At 54.5% G+C, this 18,872-nt stretch overlaps 1 protein-coding gene across 1 annotated transcript; it reads right to left on the bottom strand.

Annotated features, from left to right (window-relative positions):
- Positions 1–442: 442 nt before the first annotated feature.
- Cys1 (cystin 1) lies at positions 443–13,552 on the bottom strand. The gene is made up of 3 exons (XM_070015253.1): positions 13,238–13,552; positions 4,476–4,528; positions 443–912 (listed from the first exon to the last, which is right to left on the bottom strand). The coding sequence occupies exons 1-3, from the start codon at positions 13,550–13,552 to the stop codon at positions 807–809; spliced, it is 474 nt and encodes a 157-aa protein (XP_069871354.1). The 3' UTR covers positions 443–806.
- Between the last annotated feature and the right edge of the window lie 5,320 nt (positions 13,553–18,872).

Here is an 18,872-nt window from a genome sequence, read left to right on the forward strand (position 1 = left end):
CCAGGCTGCGGGCTGAGGGGACCCTGGAGAGTGCGCTGCATGAAGACCTGGCTCCTCAGCAGGGCAGGCAAGACACAGGGGTCCCAGGAAGCATCTCCCTCCCAGGGAGGGAAACTGAGGCCCAGAAAGGCAAAGTGACAGCTCTGTACACCCCAGCAGGCTAATTCCATAGCTTGTAGCCAATGCCACAAGCTCTGGGCTCTGGGGCTCTCCTCCTACCATGTGCCAGCAGGGCCAGGGAGAGAGCAGCGCAAGGTGCACAGCTCAGGACTTGAAATCTCAGACTACAGCAGGGCCACCGGCAGCTCCTCCTGCCTGAGAGCCTGTAGAAATGCAGGAGCTACAGCTGGCCTCACCCCTTGAGAACTGGGGTACACCAGGCTAACTGAGAAGTCAGCATAAAGACTCAGGGTACCCTCCCTCCCTCACCCCCCCCCCCGTAAGCTCTACCGTAGAACCTTCCAGAAGCTTTAGGACAGGGGCCTAGAGGGTTCAGTGAGGCCCTGCCCCACCCGGAGAGTGGGGAAGCACTCCGGGCCCCCCAGAATGAGGGGCCCACACCTCTGCCACAGGGCAGGCGGCCTTCCCTCCTGCTGCATCACCAACCCACAGGCTGGCAGGCCTCGTGCCCACGGGCCGCGCATGGCCACGTGCAGGATGCTTCACTGGGAGCCTGGGAAGGTCGCTCCGTCAGATCCGGACACGGCCACAGCTGAGGGTGGCTGGGGAGGGGGAAGGCCGCCTCCCCCGCGCCCCGGGCTGGGCAGCTCAGCCGCAGTACTCGCCGGCGCCCCGGGCTGGGCAGCTCAGCCGCAGTACTCGCGCTCGATGCTGGCCATCAGCTCCTCCTCCGCACGGTCGTAGCAGATGGCCGACTGTCCCTCCCGCTGCTTGTGGCTGCCAGCTGGGGCCCTGCAGGTAGGAAACGGGACCTTCAAATGGCATTCCTACAGCAGCCCAGCATATGCCAGCCTCGGCCTTCCCCCCACGCCACCCAAGGCCTACTGCGGGGGAAGCTGAGGAGGGAAAGATCTGAGGGCAGGTCCAAGCGCTGCCAGGCACCGCAGTCATCTGCTCCTCCACAGCCTCCCCGCCTTCTCTGGAGACCGGAGCCTCGCCCTGAGTTCACTGGAGGCACAAACAACGTGGGACGGATGTACATGGGGCCTTATGCCATGGGAACCGGAAGTCCCATGTCCACGTGCCAGTGCCTCCCCCCTCGGGCCAGTGCCCTCTGGGTGTCACTGAGGCTGCTGGCAGAACAGGACGACCGCTCGGTGACCCGAGGCTTGTGGGACTCTTCACACTCCGGAGCATCTGTGGTGTGTGGGCTTGTGCCCCGCGTGGCAGTCTGGCAGGTGGGTAGCGTGGGAGCCCAGTGCGCGTGTGGGGACAGGGGCAGGTCTGCAGCTGCCAGGCTGAGGCGGGACAAACCAGAGCTCCCGTGTGAACTTGGGGACAGGATGATGAGCTAAGGCCCAGCACTGGATTTTTTGTTGTTGGTGGTGGTGGTCCTGGGGCTTGAACACTGGGCCTGGGCGCTGTCCCTCAGCTCTTCAGCTCAAGGCGAGCGCTCTACCACTTGAGCCACAGCACAACTTCCGGTTTTCTAGTGCTTTATTGGAGATAAGAGTCTCACAGACTTTCCTGCCTGGGCTGGCTTTGAACTGTGATCCTCAGATCTCAGCCTCCTGAGTAGCTAGGATGACAGGCGTGAGCCACCGGCACCTGGCTAAGGCCCATGACCAACAAAAATTAAAAAACAAAATAAAGTTACCTCATTCCTGAATCAAAAACAATTCATTTAAACTAATGTCCACTCCATTTCACTCCAGAAGTGTTTCCTAAAGTCATGCACGCTTAAATAAAAAGAAAACCTTTCGAAGAAAAAGAAATCTGAAAGAGAACATGCCTCCCCAGAGAGAACAAGCTGGCTATAATATATAACCAATTATAATTGGGCTGCAGAAACCCACATGCTAAATGAGGCGAGGAGACACCTCACATCTGTACTAGTCTTTTGGGTGTAGAATTGTCTAGAATGTACCGGTCCTCTGGCCATGGGCCCTCCTGCCCCATGTACTCATTAGGCAGGCGGAGGGACCCCATCTCCCTCCCTCCCATTTCACAGGCTGCACTATGCACAGCTGCAGAACAAGCCTGGGGCCGGGCTCACATCATCCACTTGCCTTCTGCTACACAATCCAAGACTTCAGACAGGAGGTGGCGCTGTGGCTCAAGTGGTAGAGCGCTAGCCTTGAGCCCAGAAGCTCAGGGGCAGTGCCCAGGCCCTGAGTTCAACTCCCAGGACTAATAGACAGACAGACAGACAGACAGACAGACAGACAGACAGACAGACAGACAGACACACACACACACACACACACACACACACACACACACACACACACACACACACACACACACACACTCCAGCCTAATCGGAAGCACTCAGCAGAGCAGCACTTCCTCCAGCAAGGCCCCGCCCTCCCCTCCGCCCTCCCCTCTTCCCTCCTCCCCCCCTCCTCCCAGGCCTGGGGTGCAGGTCCCACATAGGCTTATATTACATTGTTTCTTTCTACCAGCATCTCTGCAGCTGTGCAGGTGCCTGGCACCACAAGCCTGGCCCTGGGAGGGACCAGAGATGGACCCTTGCCTCTCCCATCCTGAGGCTTAGGAGGAGGAGGGGCAAGGCCGGGTGCCAAGGGGTAGCAGAGTCCCAATAGGTGGGGCTTGGGTATGCTGGGGGGGAGGAGGAGATGGGGGCGGGAAAAGAGGACATATTTGAACTGGATTTTTGTTTTTTGTCCATTATGGGGCTTGAATTCAGGGCCTGAGCACTGTCCCTGAGCTCTTCAGCTCAAGGCTAGTGTTCTACCATTTGGCTATAGCACCACTCCCGATTTTCTGGTGGTTTATTGGAGATAAGAGTCTCATGGAGGGGCTGGGAAGGTGGCTCAGTGGTAGAGCGCTTGCATTGCATGCTCGATGCCCTGGGTTCCATTCCTCAGCCCCACATAAGCAAAAAAAAAGAAAAAAGCCAGAAGTGGCACTGTGGCTCAAGTGGTAGAGTGCTAGCCTTGAGCTGAAGAGCTGAGGGACAGCGCCCAGGCCCAGAGTTCAGGCCCCACGACCGGACCAAAAAAAAAAAAGAGTCTCATGGACTTTCCTTCCTGGGCTGGCTTTGGACCATGATTCTCAGATCTCAGCCTCCTGACAGATCTCAGCCTCCTGAGTAGCTAGGATTATAGCCGTGAACCACCAGCACCTGGCTACTTCTAGTTTTTGAATGGTTAATTGGAGATAAGATTCTGTTGTTGGGGCTGGGAAGGTGGTTCAGTGGTTGAGCGCTTGCCTTGCATGCATGAGGCCCTGGGTTCGATTCCTTAGCACCACATAAGCAAAAAGAAAAAAAACGCCAGGCCGGGCGCTGGTGGCTCACGCCTATAATCCGTGAAACTCCTATCTCCAATAAACCACCAGAAAACCAGAAGTGGCGCTGTAGCTCAAGTGGTAGAGCACTCGCCTTGAGCTGAAGAGCTGAGGGACAATGCCCAGGCCCAGAGTTCAAGCCCCACGACCGACAAAAACAAAAAAAACAAAAAAAAACCGCCGGAAGTGGTGCTGTGCCTCAAGTGGTAGAGTGCTAGCCTTGAGCTGAAGAGCTGAGGGACAGCGCCCAGGCCCAGAGTTCAGGCCCCACCACCAACCCGTCTCCACAAAAAAAAAAAGATTCTGTTGCATTTTTCTGCCAAGGCTGGCTTCAGATGTTGATCCTCAGATCTCAGCCTCTTGAGTATTTAAGATAATGGGTGTGAGCCACCAGCACCCAGATCCTTCCTTCCTTTCATTCCTTGGGTTTTTGTTGTTGTTGTTGCCAGACTTAGGGCTTGAACTCAGGGCCTAGGCACTGTCCCTGAGCTTCTTCTTGCTCAAGGCTAGCACTCTACCATTTGAGCCACAGCGCCACTTCTGGCTTTTTCTGCTTATGTGGTGCTGAGGAACCAAACCCCAGGGTTTCATATATGCTAGGCAAGCACTCTGCCACTGAGCCACCTTCCCAGCCCTCATTTGTTTTTTGCTTGCAGAGAATGCCACCACACGGTGCTTGTCTGTTAAGATGCAGTCTCTAACTTTTTGCCTCTATCTGCCTGATCTCTGCCTCTTGGTGGCACACTCTCCAAGGGCTGTGATGGGGTGGGGTGGGACTGTCACCTCAGAGCTGTGAGCTCCTTAGGAACAAGGGTAGTCTTTGTGGAAGAAGCCGCTGTGCATAGCAGGACACTTGAGAATCCACAGGTCATGAGCTTGCTCAGAGGGGGGGGCTGCCCCTGAGCAACGTGGGGAGCAGAAGGCTCGGGTGGCTTTGGCCACACCCTCCCTGAACTTACTGGGGGGAGGGGGGGCTGCCCCTGAGCACCGTGGGGAGCAGAAGGCTCGGGAAGCTTCGGGCCACACACCCTCCCTGAACTTACTCAGAGGCCTGGGTGCCTTCAGGGTGGTCTTCAGCCTTCTGTTCTGGAGACCCCTTGAAAACAAAGAAAAGGCATCCAAAGATTATCAGTAGGCTGGGACACAGTGTTCACACCTGTAATCCCAACTACTAGGGAGGCAGAATAGGGAGGTTTGAGGCCATCACAGGCAAAAAGATACCAAGATAGCTGGCACCAGTGGCTCATGCCTGTAATCCTAGCTACTGAAGAGACAGATCTGAGGACTGCAGTTCAAAGTCAGCTCCAGGATGAAAGTCCATGAAACATTTATCTCTGATTAACCACACACACACACACACACACACACACACACACACACACACACACACACACACACACACACACACACACACACACACACACACACACACACAGCCAGAAGTGGAGCTGTGGCTCAAATGGTAGAGCACTAGCCTTGATCAAAATTGCTCAGGGACAGCACCCAGACTCTCAGTTCAAGCCCAAGGACTAGCAAAAGGAAAAAAAAAAAGAAAAACATCCTGACTTAATCAAACCGTAACCCCCTTTGTACAACTACTTAATAGGAAGGAAGGAAGGAAGGAAAAGAGAGAGAATGAGGAAGAAAAAGAAGAAAGAAAAAGGAAGGAAAAGAAAGGAAAGACATGAAGCCAGGAGCTTGTGGCTCACACCTGTCATCCAAACCTCCTGGGCTCCAAGGACCTGTGAGAAGTCGGTTTGCACTCAGAGTTTTCATCCTAAGTATTTACCAGGTATGAGAACAAACCAAAGAAATGAGCAGGGGCTGAGGATGGAACTCCGGTGGCAACGTGCTCGCCTTGCAAGCAGGTGGACTGGGTTCAACCCCTAGTGCTGCCCAGTATAAGAAAGACTGGAGGCCGGGGTCAGGGGCTTGTGCTTTAATCCTAGCTACTCAGGAGGCAGATCTGAGGAAGGAAGTTGAAAGCCTGCCCTGGCAGACAAAGCAGAAAGACTCTTATCTACAGTTAACCAGCAAAAAGCCAGAAGAGGCAATATGGTTCAAGTGGTAGAACACTGACTGAGTGAAAAAGCCAAGCAAAAGAGAGGCTCTGCGTTCAATACAGACAGACAGACAGACACACACACACACACACACACACACACACACTTTTAAAAGATTTTTTTTCTGAGACCAGGACTTGAACTTGGACTCTGATGCTTTTGCTGGCTGGTTCTCTACCCCCTGAGCCACTCCTCCAACCCCAAGATTGTTTTTTGTCGGTCGTGGGGCTTGAACTCTGGGCCTGAGCGCTGTCCCTCAGCTCTTCAGCTCAAGGCGAGCGCTCTACCACTTGAGCTACAGCGCCACTTCCGGTTTTCTGGTGGTTTATTGGAGATAGGAGTCTCACGGTCTCTCCTGCCTGGGCTGGCTTTGAACCACGATCCTCAGATCTCAGCCTCCTGAGTAGCTAGGATTACAGGCGTGAGCCACCAGTGCCCGGCTCCAAGATTTTTTTAACATGGACTTGGGCTGCAAAAGCCTTACAGAATTAACCAGGAACATGAGTGTTGGGACCAGGAGATAAGTCTCAATGAACTTTCTGCCAGAGGTTGGTTGAATTCGAACCACTGTCCGCCTGATCTCTTTTTTTTTTTTTGTCGGTCGTGGGGCTTGAACTCTGGGCCTGGGCGCTGTCCCTCAGCTGTTCAGCTCAAGGCGAGCACTCTACCACTTGAGCTACAGCGCCACTTCTGGTTTTCTGGTGGTTTATTGGAGATAGGAGTCTCACGGTCTCTCCTGCCCGGGCTGGCTTTGAACCGCGATCCTCAGATCTCAGCCTCCTGAGTAGCTAGGATTACAGGCGTGAGCCACCAGCGCCCGGCTCGCCTGATCTCTCTTATAGCTTGGATTACAGGTGTGAGCCACTGTGCGCAATCGGAATGCTCCACTTTAAACAGTACTGTGTGTATGTGCATATATGCAGTCACGTGACAGACATAGGGCAAACAATAGATGACTAAGAGCACAGTGTGTAAGTTGTGAACGTACACGAACGAATGTGTAACCCATGCCCACTAAACCACAGCACAGACGAGGCCAACGGAACTCATGGCTCTCAAAGCTGTCCATGGCCCTGGTGGTGCTCTTCCTTCCCCGCCCCTACCCCGGGTCCCTACTGATCCCCTTGGACACTAAAGATGGTGCCCGTGTCCTAAAATTCTAGTCATCTAGTTCACACAACTCTTCTGTGTTCAGCTTCTCTCTCTGCATCAGTAGCATAGCCCCCTTTTTAAAACTGCATTTCCATGAGTATTATATGATCAGATGCACATAGATGTTGTGCCTTTGTGTTCTAAGAATATCCTCTTCTGGTCTGTGTATGAATGCCTGGAGTTCTGTATAATTTACCATATCCCAGTGTATTTTAGATCTAGCTTCTTCATAAGAGAGAAAACAGGCGCCCAACATGATTTGTTCTACATCCATCCATTTCCCTGAAATGACATATTATTCTTTCTAACGGCTGTGTAAAATGCCATTGTGTCTAGGTACCATTTTAGGATCCGTTCATCCAGTGCAGGCTGTTTCTTCAACTTGGCTGTTGTGAATAAATAGCGCAGCAATGAACATGGGTGTGCAAGTGTCTTCACAGTGTCCTGGCTTGTGCTGCTCAGGGTAGATGCCCGGAGTGGTATGGCTGGGTCTTATGTTTAGTTTTTTTTTTTTTTTTGCTTATGTGGTGCTGAGGAATCGAACCCAGAGCCTCATGCATGCAAGGCAAGCACTCTACCACTGAGCCATCTTCCTAGCCCTTATGTTTAGTTTCTTGAAGAACTTCCAGACTGTTCTCCAGAATGCTCCTACTAGTTTACATTCCCACCAGCAGCACACAGTAGGGTTCCTTTTTCTCCATATGCCCATCAACATTTGTTGTTTGAATTCAGGATGCTGGCCAATCTAAATGAGGTGAGATAAAAATCGGAGTTGTTTTGATTTGCATTTCCTTTATGGCCACGGATGCTGAGCATTTCCTCATGTGTTTCTTTGCCATTACCTCTTCTGCGAAGTCTCTCCTTAGCTCCTTTTCCCATTTTGTGATTGGCTTATTAGCTTTGAGAGGGGTTTGTTTCTTTAGCTCTTCGTACATTTTGGATATAGGCCTTTGTCAGATGTATTGCTGGTAGATATATTCTCCCAGTCTGTTGGCTGTCTTTCTGGTTTGGTAGCCATGTCCTTTGCTGTGCAGAAATGTTTTAGTTTGATGTAATCCCATTTGTGAAGTCTCCCTCCTCTCTGCTGTGCCCCTGGGACCCTTTTCAAAAACGTTCTGCCTATGCCTGTGAGTTCTAGTGCGTCTCCTACTCCCGCATGCAATAATTTCAAAGTTTCAGGTCTGACGTTGAGATCTTTGCTCCACTTTGAGTTGATATTAGTGCATGATGACACACTGGGAACCGCAGACCCTTCTGCTCCACCCAGTGGACACACTTGGGCTTTCCTCTGAAGTTTGGCAGGAAGCTAAGGTTTTAGTATGGAAACCTGAACAGGTGCAGGAGAGAGAGCGCAGCATGATGATCTTATCTCTCAGCTTCCACAAGTTCCTGGATTTTGCCTGTCTATTGTTACTCACCACCAGAGGGCGCTGCTTGCCCTGCCCAGCAGTCAGTCCTCTGGGAAGCCCTGCTTCAAGCTTCAGGCCAGAGGAGGTGGACATTGCTGGGGAATGGGGCTTTTCCCAAAGTGGCTCTGGAGACGCGGCCTGCCGTGTGCCTGCCAGGCCAATGCCCTGTCTGTTGGTGAGAATGATGATTGAGGGAGAAGCTTCCAGAGCCACAGAGAAAGAAAACTGAAGGGGGCTGGGAGGGTGGCTTAGAGGTAGAGTGCTTGCCTCGCACGCATGAGGCCCTGGGTTCGATTCCTCAGCACCACATAAGTAAAAAGAAAAATGCCGGAAGTGGTGCTTTGGCTCAAGTGGTAGAGCACTAGCCTTGAGCTGAAGAGCTGAGGGACAGCGCCCAGGCCCAGAGTTCAGGCTCCACGACCGGACCCAAAAAAAAAAGAAGAAGGCACAAGCCTGGGAAGGTAGCTCAGCGGTAGAGCGCTTGCCTGGCAAGCGTGAAGCCCTGAGTTCAGTTCCTCAGCACCACATACACAGAAAAAGCCTGAAGTGGTGCTGTGGCTCAAGTAGCAGAGTGCTAGCTAGACTTTAGCAAAAAGAGGCTCAGGGAGAGTGCCCAGGTCCTGAGTTCAAGTCCCAGGACTGGCAAGATAATAATAACAATAATAATAATAAGGCACAGAAAACTTCCACCAGCTCCCCACTATCTACAGTTCAGCATCTTAGCCTGAAAAAAGGACCATAACCCAAACCTGTGTCTCGGGCTTCCAGACACACTGACCCCAACTCTGTGCTCTTTTGCGCTGCATTCCCTGCACGCGGTTCCTCCGCGAGGCCCGCTCCGTCCTTCCACGGCTGCGCAGCTCTTCCGATGCTGTGCGGGCTGGGAGGTCTCCCTCCTCTGCTGGCATGCGGGGACGCATGTGCTGCCTGGCACATCCCTTCCTGGGCCCACTGATGGGAATCTGGCTTTGTCCTTAGAACTCCATGGTGCTCCCGTGGCCCACTGACACCCTCCCCTGGGGGCCTCCTGGGCCTCAGGAAAACCTCACCCGACCTCATCGAAAGCGCAGCCCCGCAGCGCCTCCCCACACACAGAAAGCCCCAAATAGGACAGTTTGTACCATAAATCCCAAACAGCACAGTTCGAACAGTAAATCTCCCACAAGACAAAGAAATTCCAAAGAAAGTGGGCACCGGTGGCTCCGCCTGTCATCCTGGCTACTCAGGAGGCTGAGATCTGAGGATCACAGTTCAAAGCCAGCCCGGGCAGGAAAGTCCGTGAGACTCAGCTCTAATTAACCACCAGAAAACCAGAAGTGGTGCTGTGGCTCAAGTGGTAGAGCGCTCACCTTGAGCTGAAGAGCTGAGGGACAGCGCCCAGGCCCAGAGTTCAAGCCCAAAATCCAAAGAAGAGTCTCCCCCCAGAATGTATGAAAACCCCAAACTGCTCACGCTCCCCGCTCTTTGTCTCCCTGGTCCTGCGCCGTGTTCCATGGAGCCCTTCTGCAGCCATGACTGACGCCTGCTCGGGGCTCTGGGTCTCGGCTCCTTTCTCTCCTCTTGCCAGCTTGATCTTTCCTGATACTCATGACTCCGTTTCCTAACGCTCACTTCCCAACATGGTGTGGGCATCCACACTGCCACTCATCGTATCCCACACTAATCAAAAGCCCCTTCGTGCCATGCAAGCGTGTGTTCTTGCCACAGCCCTGAATGAGGAGAGAGGGCTGGGGCACCCCTTCCACCCTGCCAGCTCCCTGGCCCGGCCCCGCCCCTACACATGGGCTTGGCTAAGGAAGGGCTGGTGTACAAAGCGCTGGCTCTTCGGATGTTCTGAAGGAAGAGCTCTCGGGCTCCGGAGGGCCTTTCCCACGGCGGAAGCGCTTCTGAGTGATAGTGAGGGGTAACCCCGTTTCATAGAAACCGAGACTGGGGCTGGAGCCACGGCCTCCTGCTTTCTTCTGCCTTCACCCCTGAAACCAGTGACACACACACCTCAGGAAAACACACAGTAAGGACCATGTGGGGACGAGCATATTAAACAGAGATTACGCATCACCCTGAGCAGAGGCCGGAAGAGCGGGCTGCTGACCCTGACCTTCAAGCTGGGACAAGGGTTCGAGACATCTGCTGAGCTGATTAAAATATTAGCTACCAGGAAGCAAATGGAAAAAAAAAAGATAAGCTCCATTCCCATCATACTTTCCTTTTAAATGTTAAATTACAAAATTAGGAGCTACTGCCTGGGGTTTTATTTATTTTACTTTTTGTTTTTGTTTTTTTTTGGGGGGTCCGGTCACGGGGCTTGAACTCTGGGCCTGGGCACTCTTCAGCTCAAGGCTAGTGCTCTACCACTTGAGCCACAGCACCACTTCCGGCTTTTTTTTCTGCTTATGTGGTGCTGAGGAATTGAACCCAGGGCCTCAAGCATGGAAGGCAAGCACTCTACCACTGAGCCACTTTCCCAGCCCTTATTTTATTTTTGGTCAGCCATAGGGCTTGAACTTAGGGCTTGGGTGCTGTCCCAGAGCTCTTTCATCCAAGGCTAGCACTCTACCACTTTGAGCTACAACACCACTTCATTTCCTGGTGGTTTGTTGGAGATAAGAGTCTCATGGACTTTCCTGCCCTGGCTGGCTTTGAACCTCAAGCCTCAGATCTCAGCTTCCTGAATAACATAGGATTACAGGTGAGAGCCACCGGGGCCTGGCTCCTGGGTTTTCATTGAGATGGTAACAATCTGGTGATTCTCCATGGGCAGGTAGATAGAAAGCATGAAAGGCATAGACGGCAAAAGGAAATCCTGAAACTTCCCAGTGTGCGGGCCCGGCTCCGCTCACACACTCATTGTTGGAAAACTAGAAGTGACTAGACAGATCGCCAGTCCTAACAACTAGGCCCAGAGCTCCCTCGATAGTTCCAATAAAGTAAATTCTAGGATTCATTCATTTGAGAAACAATACAGGGGATTCCCACAAGGTAGTCCCCAGGATTATTTACTTCCTAAGCGCATCCTGCGCTGCTCCGCGCTGCTGGGGTCCAGGCCTCGGTCACTTGGATGACTTTAGGGGCCGAGGTGAAACCTTCCAACACCAAGTTCCCGCCCCTGACTCTTCAAAGACCCCCACACCCTCACAGTAAAGTCCAAACGCCCTGATGTCCACACATAGCAAACGTAATGGAGTCTGGAACACAGGTAAAAAACCTCCTCAGGGGGCTGGGAAGGTGGCTCAGTGGTAGAGTGCTTGCCTTGCATGCATGAGTCCCTGGGTTCGATTCCTCAGCACCACATAAGCAAAAAGAAAAAAAGCCGTAAGTGGCGCTATGGCTCAAGTGGGTAGAGCGCTAGCCTTGAGCTGAAGAGCTGAGGGACAGCACCCAGGCCCAGAGTTCAGGCCCCCAAACAACAACAACAACAAAAACCTCCACCCAGGCCACACCTTCCTTTCCTCACTAACCTTGGTCCAAGAGCTTTCCAATGCCTTCGGGAACACCTGTCCCTCCTGGCCCAACCTCATCCAAAGCCGTGGAAATCCAAAGTGGATTTTTTTTTTAATTGTTTTGGTAGGTCATGGGGCTTGAACTCTGGGCCTGGGCTCTGTCCCTCAGCTCTATCAGGGACAGTACCAGCAGCTCAAGGCGGGCACTCAAACACTTGAACCACAGTGCCACTTCTGGTTTTCTGGTGGCTCTTTGGAGATGAGAGTTTCACGGCCTTTCCTGCCTGGGCTGGCTTTGAACCATGATCCATCCCCAGCTCCACTTCCGGTTTTCTGGTGGTTCTTTGGAGTTTTAAAAGAGTCTCACAGCCTACAGGGCGCAGGTGGCTCACGCCTGTAATCCTAGCTACTCAGGAGGCTGAGATATGAGGATCATGGTTCAAAGCCAGCCGGGGCAGGAAAGTCCATGAGACTCTGATCTCCAATAAAGCACCAGAAAACCAGAAGTGGCACTGTGGCTCAAGTGGTAGAGCACTTGCCTTGAGCTGAAGAGCTGAGGGACAGCGCCCAACAAGCCCCACGACCAACAATTAAAAAAAAAAAGTCTCACAGACTTCCTTGCTGGGCTGGCTTGGAACCTCAGACCTCAGCCTCCTGAGTAGCTAGGATTACCTGAGCTTCCAGGGCCATTTGGCTCTGCCTGCCCGTCTTCACCAGGGCTTGTTTAGGGAGGGTGGCAGGTGAGTGCGGCCAAGGGGTCCCCCGAGACAGGTTCCCCCCCAAGACAGGGACGGCCAAGGGGTTCCCCCCAAGACAGGACTGACCAAGGGGTCCCCCAAGACAGGGCCGGCCAAGGGGTCCCCCTAGACAGGGCTTTGGGAAGCCCATTCTTGCAGTTTGGGTCAGGCTCTGGACCCTTCTGGAAGTCTTTACATAAGGAGCTGAAGCAGCCGCAGGAATCGGGTTGTGTAACGGCGCCTGGCCGCTCTGCTTCCTCTCCCAGGGCCTGGGGCGTGGGCCAGGGAGGGGCTGCGACCCCCCCCCCCCGCGGCCCGGCCCAGCGCCGCAGGCCGCTCCCACACTGGCGGCGGTCACCCACTTACCCCGGCCTCCCCGTGTCCCCCAGGGGGCCGGGGCAGAGGGCGCCCAGCCCGGCCCCCGAGATCGCCGCCCCCCATCGCCCGGCCCCAGCCGCCCGGCATCGCCCGACTCCCCCCACCCAGCCTGCGCCCGGCTGCCAGGACGCCCAGACCACCGCTCCCACCCAGGGGCTCGGCCCCGCCGTCACCCCAAAGGGGAGGCCGGGCCTCACCGGAGCGGGGAGAGGAAACGCAGGGCTGCAGGGACAGAGACGGCGGAGGAGCGAGGATGCGGGCAGAGGAGCGAGGATGCGGGACCGAGTCGGGGTGCGGCCCGACCGCGGGGAGTGGGGTGGAGTCGGGTGCGGGGGGAGGGGTGGAAGGGACGGAGTCGGGGTGCGGGGGTGGCAGGGACGGAGTCGGGGTGCGGGGGGTGGCAGGGACGGAGTCGGGGTGCGGGGGGTGGCAGGGACGGAGTCGAGGTGCGGGGGGGTGGCAGGGACGGAGTCGGGGTGCGGGGGGGGTGGCAGGGACGGAGTCGGGGTGCGGGGGGGTGGCAGGGACGGAGTCGGGGTGCGGGGGTGGCAGGGACGGAGTCGGGGTGCGGGGGTGGCAGGGACGGAGTCGGGGTGCGCGGCGCGAGCCCCGGCGCCCACACTCACCGCGCGGTCGGCGGGGCGCTCGCGGGCCGGGCGGCGCGGGCCGGGCTCCGGGGGGCCCCAGGCCTCGGACTCGGCCAGCAGCTGGTCCAGCAGGCGCAGGGTCTCGGCCCGGCCATCGGGGGGCGCCGCGGGGCCCGGATCGCCGCCCGCCGCGGCCTCCGCGGTCCCGGCGGCCCGCCCCGCTCCCGGGGGCCCCCGCGGCCCGGGCCCTCCCGCCGCCACCGCCGCTGCTGCGTGGTCCGCACCCGCCGGGGGGCCGTCGGGGCCGCGCCGCCGCCGCAGGGCTCGGCCGCTCCGGCTGCTCCCGCTGCCCATGGCGCGCGCTCCCGACCCGGAGCCCGCGGGCCGGCGGGGCGGGGCGGGGAGGGGAAGGGGGACCGCCGGGGGGGGGGCGCGGCGGGGAGGGGGCCGCTGGGGGCGGGGGGGAGCCACGAGAAGAGGCCACGGAGACTGCGGGGCTCGAGGGGGCGCGTCCCAGGCCGGAGTTGGGGGGCTGCGAGGGGCGGAGCCGAGGCGGCACGGGGGGGGCTCCGGATGGGGGCGCCGTGGGCGCGCAGCAGCGGGGCAGGGGGCCGTTGGGGGGTGGGTAGTAGGGAAGGCCGCAAGGTAGGGGGAGGGGGAAGGGATCCGAGGGGGAGGGGGGAAGGGGCGGGCGTTCTGGGAGCCCCACCCACTGGGAGTAGGGGGGGCTGCACCCTGGAGCCGGGCACCGCGGACACCGCCTCCTTCCCCGACCCCTCCCCGCGGCCGGCCCGCCCCCTCCCCGCGGCCGGCCCGCCCCCCTCCGAGGCCGGCCCACGCCGGCTTTTGCTCCCCCACACCGGTGGGCTGGTCCCACGCCCCGGATGACCTGCCGCCCCCTTCCCGGGGTTCCCAGACTTAGGAGCCACCCTGACCGAAGGTGGGGTGGGAGCATGTTAGGGGAGTGTCCGCCTGTACCCCAACACCTGCAGGCTGGCTCCCAAGGACCCCGAGTTCAAGGCCCATGATTGGAAAAACAACACCAAAAACCAGCACTCCTTTTCCAGGCGGGGCGGTGGGACCATCGGGAGGATGACCTTGAGGATGATCTTGGCTTTGACCCTGACTCTGGTTCAGACTGTTGTGAAATGGAATGTGGGCGCACCTTCCCCAGCCATTACTGTGCGGCTTCGGAAACGGACATTATAGACTGACCCCCGAGTCAGACCTTTTCCTGGTGGACTGTGGAGCCTGCTTGCTTCAGACGGCTGCTGAAGGTGTCCGGATGCCCTGAAGTCCTGCCGTGCCCAGGTACAACTGCGGAGGTCCACCTGGCCCAGGTCTGAACTCCGCACATCCTTTAGTTGACAGGAGTGCTGACAAAAGGTGTGGCCTGGGAAGGTTCAAGTCCCTGCCCGAGGTGGTCGTGAACCAGCCCTCATGGGTACACGAGATCAAACTCAGTCAGTCTGCATAAAGGTCAGTTACAGCAAACTTTGTCAGATGGCCACCAGGAGCATTGGGGGAGCCTCCTAAGGACTACCATCCACTGGGTGGCATGAGTACAATGTATCTGTGAGATAAAAACAAACTTCAGGGCTGGGAAGGTGGCTCAGTGGTAGAGCGCTTGCCTTGCATGCATGAGGCCCTGGGTTCGATTCCTCAGCACCACATAAGCAAAAAGAAAAAAGCCGGAAGTGGCACTGTGGCTCAAATGGTAGACCGCTAGCCTTCAGCTGAAGAGCTGAGGGACAGCGCCAGGCCCAGAATTCAGGCCCACGACTGGACCCAAAAAAAAAAAAAAAAAAAAAAAAACAAACTTCACACCCAACAAATGGCTCAAATCCACGTCCAATTATTTTCATGTATCAAGAGAATTAAGAAAGCTTTGCCCCAGTGGCTCTTGTCTGGAATCCTAGCTACTCAGGAAGCTAAGATCTGAGATCTAAGTTCAAAGCCAGCCCCAGATAGAAAAGTCTGGGAGACTCTTATCTCCAATTAACCAGCAAAAAGACGGAAGTAGAGGTGTGACTCAAGTGGGAGATCACCAGAAGCAGAAGAAAAAGCCAAGCGAGAGCTGAGGCCTTGAGTTCAAGCCCTAGTACCAGCACCAAAAGAAAAAGTGGGAAAAGAAGAAAGCATCTGTATCCCCACCCCACCCCTGCCCATATTCTTAACCAGGCAGTTGCGGGCAATGGGCCAGATCCATTATTTGCTGCTATTGGGTGTTCCAAGTCCACAGATGTGTCTAGTCTGGAAGCTAATGATAGCAGTTTGCACTTTAAGAAAACAAATCACATCTGAAAACCCTTTAAGCCTGAAAAAAAAAATTCAGTGGAAAAGAAAATTTTCTTGAACTAAGTTCAACTAAGTTTAATCATTTAAAGGAAAACATGTTTTCTGCTCCAGTCCAGTCCAGTCACATGACTCAGAGTTTAACTATACCCACTGCTCCCTGTGCTGGCCTTCTAAGGCCGCTCTGGGTTCCGGCCCTGACTCCTCAGACTTGTCTGCCTAGCTCTGCTTAGTGGGACCCAAGCCAAAGCCTGAGTCCTTCCTGCTCCGAGTGCCTCTCCGCCAGCTACATCCGTATGCCTGGCTCCTGCCAAATACGCTAAAAACCCAGGCTGCGTTTTATGAGAATCACCCCACACTAAGCAGAGGAACTTGAGCTTTTCCCACATGACTGAGATCCCAAAACCATGTCTGGAGAAAAATAAGCTCTGCTCCTAGACCGTTAGTGAAGCTCCAGGACTCTTGGAAAGTTTGTTTTCCTAAGGAAAGACTCTGGCAGCTAAAAAACTTCTTCTTTTTTTTTTTTTTGTCAGTCATGGGGCTTGAACTCAGGGCCTGATCACTGTCCCTGAGCCTCTTTGTTCTCATGCCTGTAATCCTAGCTACTCAAGAGGCCGAGATCTGTGGATCTCGGGTCAAGCCACCCCAGGCAGGAAAGTCTGTGAGACGCTTATCTCCAATAAACCACCAGAAAACTGGAAGTGGCTCTTGGCTCAAGCGGTAGAGCGCTGGCCTTGAGCTGAAGAGCTGAGGGACAGCACCCAGGCCCAGAGTTCAAGCCCCACCACCACCAACAACAACAAAAAACAAAAACAAACAAACAGAAAGAAAAGAGACACACCCCTTTCCTTCCCCTCTTCATGCTGGGAATTTAACCCAGAGGAAGTACTCTACCTCTAAACTATAGCTTCAACTCAGGCTTGCTTTTAATCAAGAAAAACTTTGGGCCAGGTACCAGTGGCTCAGGCCTGAAATCCTAGCTACACTAGGGCGGGAAAGTCCCTGGGACTCTTATCCCTAATTAACCACCAAAAAGCTGGAAGTAGAGCTGTGGCTCAAGTGGTAGAGTATGAAGCTTGAGCACAAAAGTTCAGAGGCTGCGTCCAGGTCCTGAGTTCAATCCCCAGGAGTGGCACAAAAAAAAAAAAAAAAAGGAAGGAAAGAAAGAAAAGAGGAAGGAAGGAAGGAAGGAAGGAAGGAAGGAAAAAAGAAGAAAAGAACATTAGGAGAGAACCACGGCTGATGATATTTTCAGGTCGCTGAGCAGAGCTGGCCTGGCAATTGGAAATGGCTCCAGTCCCATCCGGTCCCTTCCCTACCACAGCTGTGGCCAGCCTTCCTGTAATTGTGTAGCGCCTCACCCTGCCTGGAGCCCCATTGGAGTGGGTCTTCATGAACCATCCTACATCCTCATCCTACTCCACCCTGCTCAGATGGGCCGCCACAGTGCTCCAGCATTCACGAATGCCAGCCATGACAGGACGGATGGATTAGGTAGATGTTGGTTATTACTGATTGTACAAAGGTACTAGTTGTGAAAAGACAGTTCTATTCAGCTATGATGAGACAAGAGAGACAGGAAACATGAGGAAGCCAAGCTCCTCCTGTTAATACTCAATGGTAACTTGAGAGGATGAGGTGCTACTCTTTAGTGCTGATACGTTTGATCAGCAAGATCCCAGATAATACTTGTCTTTTCCCCCCCAAAGTATCTACATTTTTGCATCTGGTTTCACTACTATGAAAGGTGGAAAAAATGTGAGAGTCAACATTACTCACTAAGAACAATGAATAAACTGCAGAATCCCTGTGCAATATTTACTCAGAGCTGGCAGGTGGCGCTCAAGGCTGGCAGCCCGCACCCCAGCATGGGCAGGACACACCCTGTTTAAACAAAATGGGGGATGGAATCACAATGAGAACGTTGCATAAATCAGCCTGTTGTCATTGCTCAAACATCTTGGGCAGCCACTTCAAAACAGGAGTCAGGTGCATTGTTTGCATCTGTTACTTGATAAATTACGATGAAAGAAAACAAGGCTAAGGAAAGGTAGGGAGGAACAATTTTTTTTTTCTGTAGGTGGTGGGGCTTGAACTCTGGGCCTGGGCGCTGTCCCTCAGCTCTTCAGCTCAAGGCTAGCGCTCTACCACTTGAGCCACAGCAACACTTCCAGCTTTTTCTGTTTTATATGGTGCTGAGGAATTGAACCCAGGGCCTCATGCATGAGGGGCAAGCACTCTACCACTGAACAGCTTCCTAGCCTGGAAGGAACAATTTCTTTTTTGGGGGGGGGGCCTGAACTCTGGGCCTGGGCACTGTCCCTCAGCTCTTCAGCTCAAGGCTAGCGCTCTACCACTTGAGCCCCAGTGCCACTTCCGGCTTTTTTCTTTTTGCTTATGTGGTGCTGAGGAATCGAACCCAGGGCCTCATGCATGCAAGGCAAACGCTCTACCTCTGAGCCACCTTCCCAGCCCCTGGAAGGAACAATTTCAAATGAACCCTCACTACATTCTGGAAGATGGGAAACAGAGTAGAGTGCTGTTGGAGGACGGGAGAAGCGGGTTTTCCACATGAGTGTCTGTCAGAGCTGGAGAAGGAACTCTGCCAGAGGGATAATTGAAAAAGACTTTTTTTTCCCCGGTGCTGGTAGTAGGGGCTTCAACTCAGGACCCAAGGCTGGGGCTCTACCACTTGTCAGGACCCAAGGCTGGGGCTCTACCACTTGAACACAGCTCTACTCTGTCTTTTTGCAGGTTAACTGAAGACAAGAATGTCATGGAGCTGGGTGCTGGTGGCTCACACTTGTAATCCTAGTTGCTCAGGAGGCTGAAATCTGAGGATCACAGTTCAAAGCCAGCTTGGGGAAGGAAAGTCCATGAGACTTTCCAATTAGCTACCCAAAAAACCCAGAAGTGGAGCTGTGGAGCATTAGCCTTAAGCAAAAATAAGCTCAGGGACAGCGCCCAGGTGCTGAGTTCAAGCTCCGGGATCAGCACAAAAAAAAATTAAAAAAAAAAATCTCACGGACTTTAGCCCAGGCTGGCTTTGAACCAGGTTCCTCAGACGCCAACCTCCTGAGTAGCTAGGATTTCAGGTGTGAGCACCAATGCCCAGCTTAGTAAAAGACTTTTATGTCAGATGGGGGTGTTACCCTCCCCACCTGCACCCCTGTTTGTGTTTAAGGGAAGGTGTGAGGCAGCTAGCAGCGTGTTTCCACTGAGCTGTAATGTGAGAACGCCTGCTAGGTTTTTTCCATGAGAGGAAATGAGGGGGAAGGGAGACCAATGGGAGGAGGAGCTTACTTGCTGGGCATGCTGTGATTGGCGGCATAGGCAGGAAGTTGGGTTCCCTGTTTCTAGCTAGGATGATGCTTTGCTC

The sequence above is a fragment of the Dipodomys merriami genome, unplaced genomic scaffold (assembly GCF_024711535.1).
Source record: "Dipodomys merriami isolate MVZ:Mamm:240054 unplaced genomic scaffold, mDipMer1.0.p SCAF_110, whole genome shotgun sequence".
NCBI classification, from domain to species: Eukaryota; Metazoa; Chordata; class Mammalia; order Rodentia; family Heteromyidae; genus Dipodomys; species Dipodomys merriami.